This window comes from Arvicola amphibius, chromosome 13 (genome assembly GCF_903992535.2).
Source record: "Arvicola amphibius chromosome 13, mArvAmp1.2, whole genome shotgun sequence".
NCBI lineage: Eukaryota > Metazoa > Chordata > Mammalia > Rodentia > Cricetidae > Arvicola > Arvicola amphibius.
In genome coordinates, this window is record NC_052059.1 from 54,150,901 (window position 1) to 54,166,859 (window position 15,959).

At 46.6% G+C, this 15,959-nt stretch overlaps 2 protein-coding genes across 2 annotated transcripts in view; one reads left to right on the forward strand and one right to left on the reverse strand.

Annotated features, from left to right (window-relative positions):
- Positions 1–15,959, forward strand: part of Atp8a2 (ATPase phospholipid transporting 8A2) — a 448,432-nt gene that overhangs the window by 98,926 nt on the left and 333,547 nt on the right.
- Positions 8,953–9,975, reverse strand: LOC119800152 (glyceraldehyde-3-phosphate dehydrogenase-like). The gene has a single exon (XM_038310232.1). The coding sequence runs from the start codon at positions 9,949–9,951 to the stop codon at positions 8,953–8,955; it is 999 nt and encodes a 332-aa protein (XP_038166160.1). The 5' UTR covers positions 9,952–9,975.

Below are 15,959 nucleotides of genomic sequence, written 5' to 3' on the forward strand. Positions count from 1 at the left end.
GCTTCATCTACCTCGCTATTTGGGGGGTTTATTTGGTCCTCATGGTTGGGTCTCCCCATTTCTTTGGGCTGTGTCAAGAGACAACATTAGTGGGACCATGTGGTGGGATACCATCACTCACCTCAGGGTCAGAAGGCCAGGAAAGCCAAAGAATGAAGTCAGAGCCCTTAATCCCCATCAGGGCATGCTTCTGGTGACCCTGAGACCTTTTATTAGGTTCCACCTCTTTGAGGTTCCACCATCTGCCAGTGACACCACCCTAGGGACCAAGCCATTAGTTAGCACAGGGGTCTTTGTGGAGTTTTCAACAACCAAACTAGGGAAGAAGCTCAGGATCCCGGGTCATGGCGCATCTTCCAGACTCACTCCCTGCTTTCTCTGAACACTAAGGAAACCTTCCTTGGACACAGTGTCCTGATGTTCCCAGCACTCGCCCGCACATGTGTCGTTATTTTGCCTTTTATGACTGGAAATATGCTGTGTGCATGCACGCACGCATGCACACATGTTCACATTGTGAAGTAAACTATAACCATTTTGACATTGACGTACAGCTTGATGACATTAGGGACATCCGCATTGTCGTGTAACCATCCCCACCATCCCTTTCAGAGCGCCTTCCTTCATTCTAGACTAAAATTCTGCGCCCATTAGATAGCGTCTTCCAGACTGAGAAGATGGTTTGGCGGGAAAGAGAGCTTGGTGTGAAAGCATGAGGACCCGAGGGCAGTGGCTTTCCTGCTCCCAGGCACATGCTCCGTGTGTACCTGTAGCCCCAGCTGAGTTTGGGGAGCAGGTGCAGGAGGATTGCTGGGACTTGCTGGCCACCAGCCTAGCTCCAGGTTCAGTGTGAGAGCTTTTCTCAAGAGAATTAGTCAGGGAATAAGGGCAGGACACTTGACATTTCCTCTGACTTCCATGAGTAGATGGGCACACACATCCATACACACATGTTCACATACATCATACACATCTGCACACATACATGCAATACACACACACACACACACACGATAATGTCTCATTCTCACCTTATCTGCAGGTTATAGAAGTCACTATTCTACTTATATATCCAGGAATTTGATTTCTTTACATTATTTGACCACTTCTTGGAGAATTCGAACCTCCAACCAATCTCACTCATTTGGTCTTTCCATACTTTGTTCAGATCTTTATACCTCACACCAGGAACTTGAATTTAAAAACAACATAAAATGAAATGACTGGAAGAGCCATGTGTCTTCAATAGTTAGTGTTTGGAAACATGAAAACGCTTCCTGCCTCTCTGTTTCTCCTCTCTCCCTCTCTCCATCCCTTTCCTTTTCCTGAGAGAATCTCACTGTGTAGTCAAGACAGGCTAGGAGGGGGCTTGGAGAGATGACCCAGTGGTTAAGAGCACAGGCTGCTCTTCCAGGGAAGTCAGGTTCAATTCCTAATACCCCCATGGAGGCTCACAACTGTGTGCAACTCTAGTCCTCAATGGATCCAATATGCTTTCATGGACCCCAGAGGCACTGCGTGCTCGTGGTGTGCGGAGGACATCCATTCAGGCAGACTCATACATGTCAAATAAAAATAAATAAATTTCCAAAAGCAAAAGACTGGCTAGGGCCTTGCCTTTTAGCTAAGGTTTGTTCGGGACCCATGATCCTCCTTGCTCAGCCTCCTGAGTGCTGGGCTTTCACACCCGTGTCTCTGCTGATCCGTAAATTGCTGCCCAGGGGTGGTAAATAACCGCTGGAAACTGACTAGGTTTCAGGAAGAACTGTCAGTTGCAAGTAAACTGGATTTCAGTGGCTTCATGTGGCTGCTGGCTCCCACACGGAGAGGCACAGTACAGGTAACTTAGAAACTCTCAGTGCAGGGGTCCAGTCAGGTTCCAAATGCACACATCGAGTTTATAAAGTTTTGTTGGAAAACAGCTGTGCACGCTTGTCCATGCCCTGCCAGTGACAGCTACAATGGTGCCAGGGCAGAGGCCAGTGGGGGACAACACAGCCCACAAGCAGGAAATGCTGAAAGTCACCATCCTGTTCACTGGCCTGGCCGTGTCTGGCAAGTCGAAAGGCCCTCAATTGTAGGCACATGGCTCAATTATCCCTCTATTCTAAAACGGTGATTTTAAGAGTTCAAATGAATTCTTGGGAAAATGGGATCTGTGCTAATTTGGGGAAATGTAAAGCCATAGCTATAAGGAAATGTCTGGAAACCCCTCTACTAAAGGGAGTGGGAAGTTATTTAGGAAAAACGTGGAACTTGTACAGTCAGACTTGAAGACATAGGAAGTGCATGCGGCGTGCAGCTGGAGGGATGTGGGGCCACAGCTCACAGTGTGTCCTGCAAGGAGAGTGCCACAAGCCGTGGGATGCTTGTGGTACCATTTTCTAGAGTACCCAGAGAATAGAGAATCCCAACTGTACACGGTTACCCATGGAACGGGGAAAACCGCACCACTTTCTAATATGGCTTGATGCTGTTATAAGCTTCAGATCTAAACCAATAGAGGCAGGGTAAGAAAGAAAAGTTTCCGATTACTCTCAGCAATGAAGAAGGAAAATAATATAGGATTGATTAGCAAACCAAATCATGTAGTATAAAGGAGATATATTATGCTTACATAAGCATGCATTTTCTTTACCAAGTGTATTATGTGTTTAAGTTAGGGAAATCCTTTCTTTTTTAAAACTTTATTATCAGAGAAAAGAAGAAAACCATAAAATCATTTCACTTAATGTAGGAAAAATCCAACACTCGTTTATGGCTAACCACCAGGAAGGCGCTTGGAATCCTGGCAGCCGTGTGAACGCTATTAAGCTAGTACACCTGTCAGGACTTACCCGTCTCCCATCAAGACTTGTGGTGAAGTGATAGGCAGTTCTTTGAGAAGACAACCATGATGTAGGCGTGTCCCTGTCATGTTCCTTTTAACAGTATACTTCAGGCACCTGATTCATTATGGTGCGGGAGGGGAGTCACCTATAATTAATGCTGTGATTGGCTATGCAGAAGTTAGAAGAGAAGCCGTAGATGAATCATAATTAGGGTCAAAAATGGATTGTTGGGTGTATCTGAAAGAAATAAACTTCTAGGACAATTGAAGCTTCTTTGTACCTTACTTTTGTCCAGTTGTTTTGGAGACATCACCGAATCCTGTTTTCAATTTCCCATAATGTCTCTAAGTTATGGGTAAACTTGTTTGGATTTTTGGTTTTCATGTCAATGAACTAATATTTGAGATTTTTGTACAGTTCACGTGTCTGGCTCATGTTTCTGTCATTTTTCTTAGGCAGCTAGATTAGTGTTTAGATTAGACAGTGTTTGGTGTTTCAAAGCTGGTGGGAGACAGTTTGGAAGTTTTTCACCTTTCCTGTCTTCCCCGAGTGCTGCAGAGGCAGGCGTCTCCCGGGTTCACATCTGCAGACAAGAAGAAGCCACTCAACTGTTGTGAATGCATCTAGATGTGCTCGATTTCTAGCCAGAGTCGTCTAGCACGCTCACCTTGTCCAGGAGTTTCCTTTGTCCTATGTCGTCAGTGACAGAATCCTCAAACCTTAGTTCAGCAGGGATGTACGCTGGGACTCTCTGTTACATGCCTGCATCGTCTACTGAAAGTGAGTGGCTCTGCTTCCTGACTATGGGGTTTCCCAGTGGGGAGCTTCCCTCTGATTCAGGTCAAGTCCGCTAGGCTGTGTAAGGCATCCCCTGTCAGCACTTGGAGCATCTCTCTTTCAGTAGCGTGGTCTCAGTGTGTCCTGGTGCCCTGTGGCTGGCCTGCTGTGTGCTGGTGTGTGGTTCCAGGCCTTTGGAGAACAGGTCTTTCTTTCCCAGATGATAAATCTGGATTTTTTCCGTGTTTCTGTTCTTTCATAACCAGTGTTTGCTGGAGCTCTGCCTGTTCAGGTTCTCAATGTCCCTCACCGTCCCCTGCTTGGGGGAATCTAGAGAAACGACAGCAGTCCTAGGGTGTTTTGCCTCTGTAACATTCACTTTTTATGCCTCAGTCATGATTACCAGGGATCCAAGTTTTTTTTTTTTTTATAGCCAAATTCAATAGGTCGAGTTGGGCCACGAGCCACCATAATCACTGTGTCAAACCCATGTACATTTGGCTCCCATTGAACTTAATAACAGCCCCTTGACTCCTCCCGCAGCTGCTGCCCAGCCTCAGCCGCCATGGAGCTCCAGGGTGGCGCAGGTGGATTTTAAGCAAACATGTAGAGATTAAATAGCTAATTGGAAATGATTTTTGCAGAGTAAAGCTGAAGTCTGGCATACCCTGCAAAGGAAATCATTGAAGACATACAAATAGCTTACTGTTCATTTTAATTAGAGTTTAGTGGAAGACAAGATTCAACTGATAAATCTCCACCAGATTCAAGCAGGACTGAAAACCCTAGGTGTTTGTAGGGAAATGGCAGAGGCTGCCTTGTCAAACCGGATAGAGAAACGGCTTTATTTCCTCTGTTTTAATTGTTTTGACTCCAGTAATATATTTACTATCTAGTGGCCATGTCCAATTTTAAAATATTATAGTCTGATAGATTTTGTCTTTTCCTTATTCTCAAGCCATTTACAAAAGTGAGCATTGTGTTTTAATTCTTAGAGTTGATGCTTTAATTTTTTATACTTATTACTTTATGTTTCTGACTGATCTGAGTATTTGGTATTTTGGTAATCTTCTCTAAGAAGTGACTGGATTACTTCATGACTAGGGAGCAGCCTGGACGCTTTGACAGAATAGAAGTGAAAACTCAGTGGTCTGTTGCGACTCTTCAGGAGCAGAGACAACAGCAGATACTCCCCTGACCTTGCTGACCTATCCTGACCCTTCCTCCTTGAAGCATTCTTTTTGTTGTTGTTGTTGTTATTTTGAGACAGGGTTTCTCTGCAGCTTTAGAGCCTGTCCTGGAACTAGCTCTTGTAGACCAGACTGGCCTCGAACTCAGAGATCCGCCTGCCTCTGCCTCCCGAGTGCTGGGATTAAAGGCATGCGCCACCACCGCCCGGCTCATCCTTGAAGCATTCTTGATTTGACTTTTTATAGTGATTGCATTATGGGTTAATTGAACTGGTTAGTTTTTGCCAGAGTTCCGTCATGTGACTTACTGCAATCGCCAAGGTTTCATTTCTTCCCTTTGGATTTTCTTTCTTAAATGCTGAGCTGGAGAAGCTAGAGCAGTGCCGGGGAACTGGCGTAGGCAGCAGCCGGCCCCTCCTCGGCTTCCCTCCGGGCGTCTCTTCTTTCATCTTAAGGCAGAGGTCGCCATTCAGTGTCCGGGTAAGAACGCACGCAGCGCGAGGTCTTTGCGCATGTTGCACACCACGAAGCCACGATGTGCACACACATTTGGATTTAATGTCTGTTTAACCAATGGCTTTTGCCGCTTGACGGCTTCTTGTTGATATTAGTTTATACATTCCCATATTAGAGGCCATAGAGGTTGCTTATTGTGGTCTGTAGACGATGTGCATGTTCCTAACATGTAAACGCGTGACTTTCACAGAACTGTTCTCCAGAAGTGTGCTTAGGAATTGAAAGATCATGTCTATGAATGTATAAGGTTACAGTTTAGAGGTGACTCTTTGGTGTGCTCAAGAATTGAAGACATTGATGGCCCAAGTAATTTACTGTACCTTAGATCCCTGGTTTTGCTGCCTCTCGGTAGACGTTGTACCTGGCCATACTTTAGACCAGATCTTGTTATTCTTCAGTGAGTTTTTTAATGGCTTCTCATTATTTATTTTTATGGGTTTTTTTATTATTAAAAATTTCTGCCTCCTCCCCACTTCCCACTTCCTTCCCCTTCCCTTAACTCCCCTCCCCCTCCCTTTCCAGTCCAAGGAGCAGTCAGGGTTCCCTGCCCTGCAGGAAGTCCAAGGTCCAACCCACTCCATCCAGGTCCAGGAAGGTGCGCATCTAAACAGACTAGGCTCCCCCAAAGCCAGTACATGCGGTAGGATCAAAACCCAGTGCCATTGTTCTTGGCTTCTCAGTCAGCCCTCATTGTCTGCCACGTTCAGAGAATCTGGTTTGATCCCATGCTTTTCCAGTCCCAGTCGAGCTGGCCTTGGTGAGCTCCCATTAGACCAGCCCCACAGTCTCAGTGGGTTGGCGCACTCCTCGCGGTCCTGACTTCCTTGCTCATGTTCTCCCTCCTTCAGCTCCTCATTTGGGCCTTGGGAGCTCAGTCCTGCGCTCCAGTGTGGGTCTCTGTCTCTATCTCCATCCATTGCCAGATGAAACTTCTATGGTGATATGCAAGATATTCATCAGTATGGCTATAGGAAAGGGCCATTTCAGGCTCCCTCTCCTCAGCTGCCCAAGGAACTAGCTGGGGACATCTCCATGGATACCTAAAGTGAAGAGAGGAAGAGAGATTGAAAGGTCACTGCCAAGGCTTGGAAGATTGCTGGGTCGGAGCTCTTTGTGTGTATGTGCAGGATGAGGGAGCTGTGGGGCAGCCTGGGGAGGGAGGACATGGAGAAGGTTCTGCCACGGGTGGACAGTTCTGCGTGGGAGTGCTGCAAGTGCCAAATGCTGCATTCTTCCTTCCCGCTTTTTTTTCTTTATTGCATTTCGAAATTATTTTCAGAATTCACGAGCAGTGTATTTTCTTTATATTCTTCTCCTTCCAAGTCCTTCTAGATCCTTCCCACCTCGTTACCCACCCACCCAATTTCATTGACTTTCTCTCAAAACCACACAATAGTAAAACCCCACAAAAGAAGAAAAATGTAGAAAAGTTAAAAAAGAGAAAAGCAACCCACCAAACCTTAACAACAATGAAGGCACACAGAAAACATGGAGTCCGTGTTGTACTGCTCACCTACCGCTGCTGACCACCAGGGCTGGCGGTAGCCTAGGTAACAGCCGGTGTCACTCTGCTGATGAAACGGATTTCCCCTCTCCCAGCAGGTATCAATTGCAAATAGCTTCTCAGTTAAGGGTGGGTCTTTGTGCCCACTGCCTCTTCTCCAGTAAGACTGCGTTCTTGTCCCAGGTAAGATCTGTAGTGGGAGAGTCAGCTGGCACAGCTACCAACTGGGTAGGTAGCGTGTGTCTGCTCCCTAGGTAGATAAAATCCTGCCTGGTCCCGTGTTCACACTAGTCAGAGTCCGTGCTTAGGATACTGAAGACTAATCTAATTAGGTAATTTGTGACTGCTAGGCCCTAGAGTGTCAGTTCTCAACGGGTGGGCCGTGACCCTCTGCCCATCGGAAAACACAGATATTTACAATATGATTTGTATCAGTAGTGAAATTACAGTTATGAAGTAGCAACAAAATAATTTCTACACTTGGGGGTTACCACAACACGAGGAACTGTCTTAAAGGGTCACAGCCATTAGGCAGGTTGAGAACCACTGCCCTAGAGCAATGGAGAATTGTAATAATGGCAGTAACCAGATTAAAAATGAAATGGTCTTTTAGGAATCTTAATAGCTACCATGCCCTTCCTAGTAGGATTCCTGTGTGTTTCGGAGGATTGTATCATGCTGGGAGAACTATGTCTAGATGTAGTTAGTGACTGCCTTGAGCTGTCCCAGGGACACATGGGGTGACATTTCTGCTAGGTATATCAGCAGTGTGCTCTGTGAGATTCTCCTGCAATGGAAAAAAAAAAGCCTTAGCACCGAGAGGAAAATAACTCCCGTTCTGGACATAGCAGCAATGTACTAATAAAGAGCTTGAGCTTCTGCTTTTGGTTTACAAGGAAGGGAGGCGAGGTTGTTCCCCTCCTGCCGAAGGAAGGTTGTAGGAGGAGCTCATTTAGCACTCAGGGAAGACGCTGCCAGTGTAACTTGCTCTGTGGATTAATGAGCAGGAACTCTACAAAGCAGGTTGGACTCAGGTTCCTACCTAGTCTTTTGGGAACATGGGAGGAGAAATTAACCTCAAAATCTGTCTGTTTACTGAATCTAGTTTTGTTTTATTCAACCCTTTTGTAACTTCCTTGCTACTGTCCTGTATTGTTCATAGTCAGACACATGGGTTGTAACCTGTGTTCTCTCCAACCAGGGCCTTATGGACAGAGAATGTCATTTCTGCAGATGTCAGGATGAAAGCTTATTTTTTCACAAATATTGATAGTTACAAACCCACTGCTGATATATAAAAAGCTTTCATCACTTACAATGCTGGGAAAAAAGAAGTAATGTTGCTGCTGAAGCACATATTCCTTTCAAGGGCTTGGAGGTTTGTCCTGTTGTCAAGACTGGAAACTTGTAGAAAACAACAGTTTACGTACTGGAGCTAATTCTCCTCCAGCTCTGTTAGCTCTAAGAGCCACGGCGAGGGCCTGGGGGAGGTGGATCAGTGATAGATTGGTGTGTAACAGGAGGAGTTCCATAAACACCTGCCTGGAAACCGGGGCAGTGACTTATGGGTATGATCCCAGAGCTGGGTAGGGAGGCAAAGACAGCCTGTCCCTGGGGCTCCCTGGCCAGCCAACGTAGCATACTCGGTGAGCTCCAGGCCAGTGAGAGGCCCTGTCTCAAAAGACTGTATAGTTTCTGAGGATCACTACCTGAACTTGTGGCCTCCACATATGTGCACACACATGGACAAACGCACACACATCCATGCAAGCACACTCCACATGCACCAGCACACACATGTGGAAACATACATGTCATGTAAAGTGGTATTAAAAGCATTGTATTACTCACTACATTGTATTTGGTGGGGATTCATTGCATATAGCGGTGCTTCGTTAGTAAAGACATTTTATTTTTTATTTTTTTAATTTTTTTAGGGGTGCAATGAACTTTATTGATGGTATTCAAGAGAGTAGAGCTCCCTAAGCCCCTCCTGCTATTCTGGGGGTCTGGGATGGAAACTGTGAGGGAAATGCTCAGTGTCAAGGGTTGAGTTAGGACAGGGACTTCTCAGCAGCCGAGGGCCTCTCTCTTGCTGTGTCCTTGCTGGGATGGGTGGTCCAGGGCAGGCTTCTTACTCCTTGGAGGCCATGTAGGCCATGAGGTCCACCACTCTGTTGCTGTAGCCGAATTCATTATCGTACCGGGAAATGAGCTTCACAAAGTTGTCATTGAGAGCAATGCCAGCCCCATCATTGAAAGTGGAAGAGTGGGAGTCACTGTTAAAGTCACAGGAGACAACCTGGTCCTCAGTGTAGCCCAGGGTGCCCTTTAGTGGGCCCTTGGATGCCTGCTTCACCACCTTCTTGATGTCGTCATACTTGGCAGCTTTCTCCAGGCGGCATGTCAGATCCACGACGGACACATTGGGGGTAGGAACATGGAAGGCCATGCCCGTGAGCTTCCCGTTCAGCTCTGGGATGACTTTGCCCACAGCCTTGGCAGCGCCAGTGGATGCAGGGATGATGTTCTGGGCAGCACCATGACTGTCTCGCCACAGCTTCCCAGAGGGGCCATCCACAGTCTTCTGGGTGGCCGTGATGGCATGGACTGTGGTCATGAGCCCTTCCACGATACCAAAGTTGTCATGGATGGCCTTGGTCAAGGGGGCCAAGCAGTTGGTGCAGGAAGCATTGCTGACAATCTTGAAGGAATTGTCATACTTCTCATGATCCACACCCATCACAAACATGGGGGCATCGGCAGAAGGGGCTGAGATAATGACCCTTTTGGCCCCACCCTTCAAGTGGGCCCCAGCCTTCTCCATGGTGGTGAAGACACCGGTCCACTCCACAACATACTCGGCGCCAGCATCACCCCATTTGATGTTGGTGGGATCTCGCTCCTGGAAGATGGTGATGGCCTTCCCGTTGATGACGAGCTTCCCGTTCTCAGCCTTGACTGTGCCTTTGAACTTGCCGTGGGTGGAGTCATACTGGGACATGTAGACCATGTAGTTGAGGTCGATGAAAGGGTCATTGATGGCAACAACGTCCACTTTGCCAGAAGTGAAGGCAGCCCTGGTAACCAGGCATCCAATACGGCCAAATCCGTTCACTCCGACCTTCACCATCGTGTCTCTGGAACGAGGCTGGCACTGCACAAAAAGAAGCGGCTGTCTCTAGAACAGGGAGGAGCAGAGAGCCAGTAAAGACATTTTAATTCACTTGCATCTTGATTTTCTGTACAGATCTAATTGCAGACTCTGAAGCCATGAAAGGATTTTTTTTCCATTTCTTAATTTATGCAGGATTTGGAAATATCAGTCAAAAATAGAAAAGTCATACAAATCTACAAAATGCCTATTCTCTGCATGTTTTTTTTTTTTTTTTTTTTTTTAATAGAAAACCCCTTTCTGTCAGTATGGCCAGTTTCTCTCTTTGATATGGGTCAGCCCCTTGATGACTTTAGGACACTGGGCTTCCACTTAAGGAAGTTAAGGTACACAGACCTTGCTTATGTTGTAGGCCCCAAGCCTATCTTTCCACATCTCCCTGGCACCTTGTTTAGAAGCGTAGCTGGAGCCCCCCACATCCTGCCATGCTGTGCGGCCCGGCCCCTGACTGTGGAGGGTGCTCTGAATACCTGAGGGATCAGCTGCCCGGTCTTTAGACTCCCTTCGCCGTTTCTCCTTCACTCCTGGATAGCCCTGGCTCTGCTCGTGTGAAATAGGATTGCTTCCTCACCATTTATGAAGTTGCCTGTTTCCCACACTAGATTTAGCTCCCCATGGATTCCTGCTAGGGTATGTCTGCTCCGTGCAATGGTGTCCAGATTTTTCTTATCCCCTTTGCTGGAATGCATGCTTCTTTGTCAATGCGAGTCACCCAGGTGTAGAGATGTGCTTTTAAAAAAAATGTCTTTTGGGGAATCACAAACCACACAGTAAAAGCAGGTCGGCACGCAGATGTGAGGAAACAGCTTGGCTTGTGCACCAAGCTTTAGCACGTGCCCATTTCACGGATGTGTACATTAAGTACACCATCCTCAGTTGCAGTGCTCACAAGGTCACAATACCGTGGATTTAAGTGATAGTTCATGCTAACGAGCCCTCCTATTCCCCGAATGTGGCCACCCTCTCCTCTCATTGGCTGCATCCAGTAGGAAAGATATGAAAAGTTAAAGGCTGCCTTTCAAATAAGTGGAGTAGTTATTTGAAAGAAATGTTTGGCTGCTGCCAATTAAAAATGGCAACTCAGGGCTGAGACGTGTGGCAGGTAAAATGAGAGACCCCGCGTCTAAAAACCAAGGTGGAGAGCAATAGAAGAAATATTACATTCTTCTCTGGTTTTCACATGCGTGGGTGAACATATGCACATGCCTGCTCACACATATGCACATGCCTGCTCACACACACACACACACACACACACACACACACACACACACACGAGGCATTAAAGTATGGCAATAACCAGGCATTTGACTCACTCTTCGCTGTCCGTATAAGGAAGCCAGGTTGATCCTGTTTCTTGACAGTAGAGAAACTGTACTCTATCTTTAAAGTGTACATACAGATGCAGATTACGTATGTGTGATTGCTTCGTTTGCATGCAGGTTTTGAGCTAGGAACTCAGCTTTGAGCCTCTATCACACTAATACCTAACCACTGAGCTTCCTCCCCATGACCTCGTCTTTAAAACACTTGGTGCCTAGTGAGTGCTTCAGACGCTTTCTGAATCGAAACCCTGAGAAGATGTTTCTTCCTCACAGGAAACTGTCTTGCTCTATCTTGGGTATTAGCAGTGGCCATGCTTCTATAGGAGAAGCACACAGCTTGCTTTCCTTAGTCCTGTGTTCAAGGTCACGGTACCCACGGCTTTGGCAGACACTGGTGAAGGGGCTGTAATTCCTCAGTCGCTTACGCATTGCTTGTAGGTTACAGAAACAGGAGAGGAAAAGGAGAGGAAATGGGAGTGAGGGATGTGCTTCCACGTGACTGTGTTATCACCTCCCGTGACTATTCCTATGGGCAGACACTCATAGTGTCTCATAGCGTGTCTCTCTGTAACTTACATTTTGCTAAGTTGTCAGGTGTCCCAGGTAATCTTAACAAGAAATTTAATGTTTTAGAAAGCATGAATATGGCAGAGTTGAGCGTCGCGTTGAAACAGTTTACCTCCCAAGCACAAATTACAGTATTTATAAAAAAAATAAAAGCCCTGCTCTAAAAGCAACGGAAGCATACACATGGTTATGTGTTTATCAAGTGAGTGATTTGCTGTTATTAGTTGGATAAGCACAAGCTGTGGGAACTATGCTTGTCCAGGGGTGGTCTTGTCTCTGAGCTACTTTGCAGAAAAATAGTCAATTTACCCGAATAAAGTGATCAGTGCAATTTTCCTGACGCCTGGCCCTCACCAGTTCTTCACTTCTGTTTCAGCTCCTGTATGTTTAACCAAGGATGTTATTTTAAAAATTAATTTCTTCCATCTGCAGGAGTGTGTTGCCTTCAGTAAACTCGAGGTAGCTGAGACCTATAAGGTCTTTGCTTGTAAATTTTCTCCAAAGATCCTAAACATTTGTGTTCTCCTTCCCTGGTATAAGGAAATCATTCGTAGCCACAGTGGCTCATGCAGTTGTGCTTTGGGCTAAGAAGGTGCTGAAGGTGAGAGTGGACCAATCAGAACTGAGGTCGAAGGGTAACTCGCTCCTCCCTGGTCCTAGCCATTGACTGTTCTTACCAGAGCAAGTAGAAGATTGAGCCTTGGCGGAGACGTGGGATACAGAGGCCTGAGAAATGCTTGTTAATGGGAGCATAGCTTTCTACCTTTGTCTGGTTCCTTTCTGGAAACGAGCAAGTACGGTCTCTGAAAATATCAAAGATTCACGAAAAAGTGAAGAAATGCAATATTCCGAATGCGCCTTGAAACGCATGGCTCCTGCACGCCGGAGGTAATTGTCTTAAATTACGAGTGCTACCCTCGTGCCCGCACTCTAGTGCTAATTGACCCTCCGGGTTCTAAAACACACAGGCCTCAGCAATTGAAAGGTTATTAAATTATGCCTTCGTGTGGGAACCAACACGGTGTGTTGGAGCAGTGAGCAGGGGCGGTTTGGGGAGAGGCAGGAGTGATGGGGGGTCTCCTACTAGCCTCTGCCCTTCATAGACTCTGGGTTGTTAGCGTTTCAGTTCGTAGAATGTTTTCAAAACTGGAGGTCTCTCGCATCATTTACCTGTTCCTTTGAGTTCTGGGTTGATCTTCTAAATAGCTAGAAATTAAATAAAATTACTTATGAACCAAAAGGTCTCGGTATGCAGCCAGTTGTTTTAGTTTAACCCTTGCGGCGGCACGTTTGCCTTCACACGTGCAACTGCCAGGCTTGAGTCACTTTTAAAGGGTCACACAACCAAGAACCGACCTCCTGGCTCCAAAGTAGTTATCTTAGATTCTCCACCTCAGCTTTTCTGGTGCTCCCAGTATTTCACAATTAACACTGACTCTAAGGTGAATTTGAAGCATTGTGTCTAGTTGAGGTAGGGAACCCTTGGTGTTGATGGGATAAATTATTTATTCGCTGTTTCCTAGTTGTTAAGCAGATTTGTGAGCAACTGGAGATAAACAGAAAGGACACAGAGGGACACTTAAATGGGACTGTCAGTCTAGCTTGGCAGCTGACGAATGAATGAACGTGGTAGCATAAGCATCTTGAAGGGCCATTAAGAAGATTCTGGGTGAAGGTATGCTTGTGGTTGGGTAAAGGAGAGGGGGTGGGGTTGTTTCCTGGGACACATATACTTGTTTTATAGATAGGGCCTCTCACTTGCCTGGAACTCACTAGGTTAAGAATCCTCTTTTGCCCATCTTTGCCTCCCCAGCATTGGAATTATATGTGCATGTTACCAAGCCTTTCATTTTATATATGTGGTTTCTGGGGATCAAGCTTAGATCTTCCGGCTTGCAAGACAAGTACTTCATCAACCGAGTTATTGCCCCAGTCCCATAGGCAGCGTCTTTAGACAGGGCGGATAAGAGAACCCTTGGCAACCTCCTGTATTAGTCAATGCGCTATCTGCCCACTCTGACCAGAGACCTAACACAATTAGGAAAAGGGAAGAAAGATTTATTTTGACTCATGGTTTTAGAGTTCAGTCTGTGGTTGCTTGGCCCTACACTTTAGGGCAGCACATCATGGCAGTGGGAGTGGATCCTGTTCCTCTCTGCAGACAGGAAGCCGAGAAGGGAAAACAGGAAATTGCTAGTGCAAGACATAATCCTATGGGCCACGCCCCAACCGCCTGCTTCCTCTAGCTGGGTCTTGCTCCTACTTTTCACCAAGCACTGATAATGCCGTTATATTATGACTCTACCAGAGGATTAGATCATTCACCGTCAGATAATCATCTCTAGAAACGATTACAATCACATCCAGATATATGCTTCCCTGTTTTCCCTGGCAGTCCAGTCAAGTTGACAGTCTAGATCAGTGGTTCTCAATTTATGGGTTGTGACCCCTTTGGGGGGGTCAAATGACCTTTTTACAGGAGTCACCTGAGTCCATTGGAAAACACAGACATTTGCCTTGCAATTCATAACATAGCAAAATTACAGTTATGAAGTAGCAATGAAAGTTATCGAAACTGCAGTTGGGGGTCAGCACAAACTGTATTAAAAGGTCGCAGCATTAGGAAGGCTGAGAACCACTGATCTAGACTGACCATCACATCCTGTTGCAAACCCATTACAGGGCCACAAGCAATCCTCTAGCTAAAAGCCGGGAAGGGAAGGACTTGCTAGTCACAGAACTGCTTTGATCCTTAGTTTTGGCTCAGGCCCTAGGATATAAGAAGCAAATGTCTGTCGCTTGGCTGCATGGTCAGCACACTTAATTATGAAAACCCGAGCTAGCACAGGAAGGTGTGTTCTCATTGATGAAGAGAGTGTATAGTCGGTGTTCTGTCACCATGGAAACAAAAACTCTGAGGTAAGCAACTTATGAGGAAGGACATTTATTTTGGCTCACACCTTAAGTCTGGGGTCATTTGGCCTGGATGCTCGGGGGCCTGTGGTGAGACTGCACTTGGCTGTGACAGGTGTGCAGGCTCAGGCAGAGCTGTTCACCTCCTGCCAGCCAGGAAGCCGAGAGGGATCCAGTCATCCTGGCAGCTCTTTCCAGGCCTCACACTCTGAAGGCGTCGCCACCTTCCAGAAGTTGCCAAGCCTTTGACACAGGATCCTTCCAGGGACCTTTTAAGACTCAAATCATAGCAGATGAGGAAGCCTGCTATTTCACAGTCTAGCTGGACATCTTGTCCATGGCGAGCCATGCTAATGTACCCTCTGCCCTGTGGAACGCAGACCTGAAAACGTATGGAAACGCCAGGCACCAGGTGCCAGACACCAGGGCACGAACAGTGAACGTTCGGTTGAGGGCTGAGGATGCTGTCTGAGGATCTGCGTTGTCTATCAGATGGTTGCTTAGGGAACCTGGGTTCCGGAGGATGCTTCGTTCTGTGACTTAAACTTTCATGGCATCAACTGCACAGCTGTGTCTGTGACATACTCCTGCATGCCTGGCGGACTCCCAGGCAGCCTCCACTTTTGCTTACTTAGAAACCTGTGCTGTTTGCCCCTAAGACTCTTGAAAGTCTTTGACTTGGGGCCTCACATTTTTTTCGGATTCAAGTTTTTGCCTTAATGTAAGTTTCTACAGACAAGTTCCAGTTGTGACCACTGGTGCAGGAGCCAGCCGTTTTCCTTATGATGACGTTGCGTGGTTTTGCCTGGGCCCTTTGGGTCAAGCTGTCTCTTTAAGATCCCAGGCACTCCTTTGAGTCTCTTCTGCAGCCCACACTTGCAGATGTGCTGTTCCCTGCCTGTGTGCATTCTGTTTCCTTCTCCTCACTGCCCCTTCCCTCTTCCCTCCAAAGCACGGCCTATGTGCTAGGCGTGCAGAGAGAGAGACTACCCCAGACCGGGAGATAAAACAGCAGAAAGTTACCCCCTTATTATAGCCAATATCAACTGTATTTGTTAGGGTTCTCTAGAGGAACAGGACTTACAGAAGGAATCTCTCTCTCTTTCTCCCATCATGCCCCCCCCCTGTGTGTGTGTGTGTGTGTGTGTGTGTGTGTGTGTG

Coding starts and splice junctions, on each gene's coding strand:
- LOC119800152 (XM_038310232.1), bottom strand. CDS start 9,951: ATGGTGAAGGTCGGAGTGAACGGATTTGGCCGTATTGGATGCCTGGTT.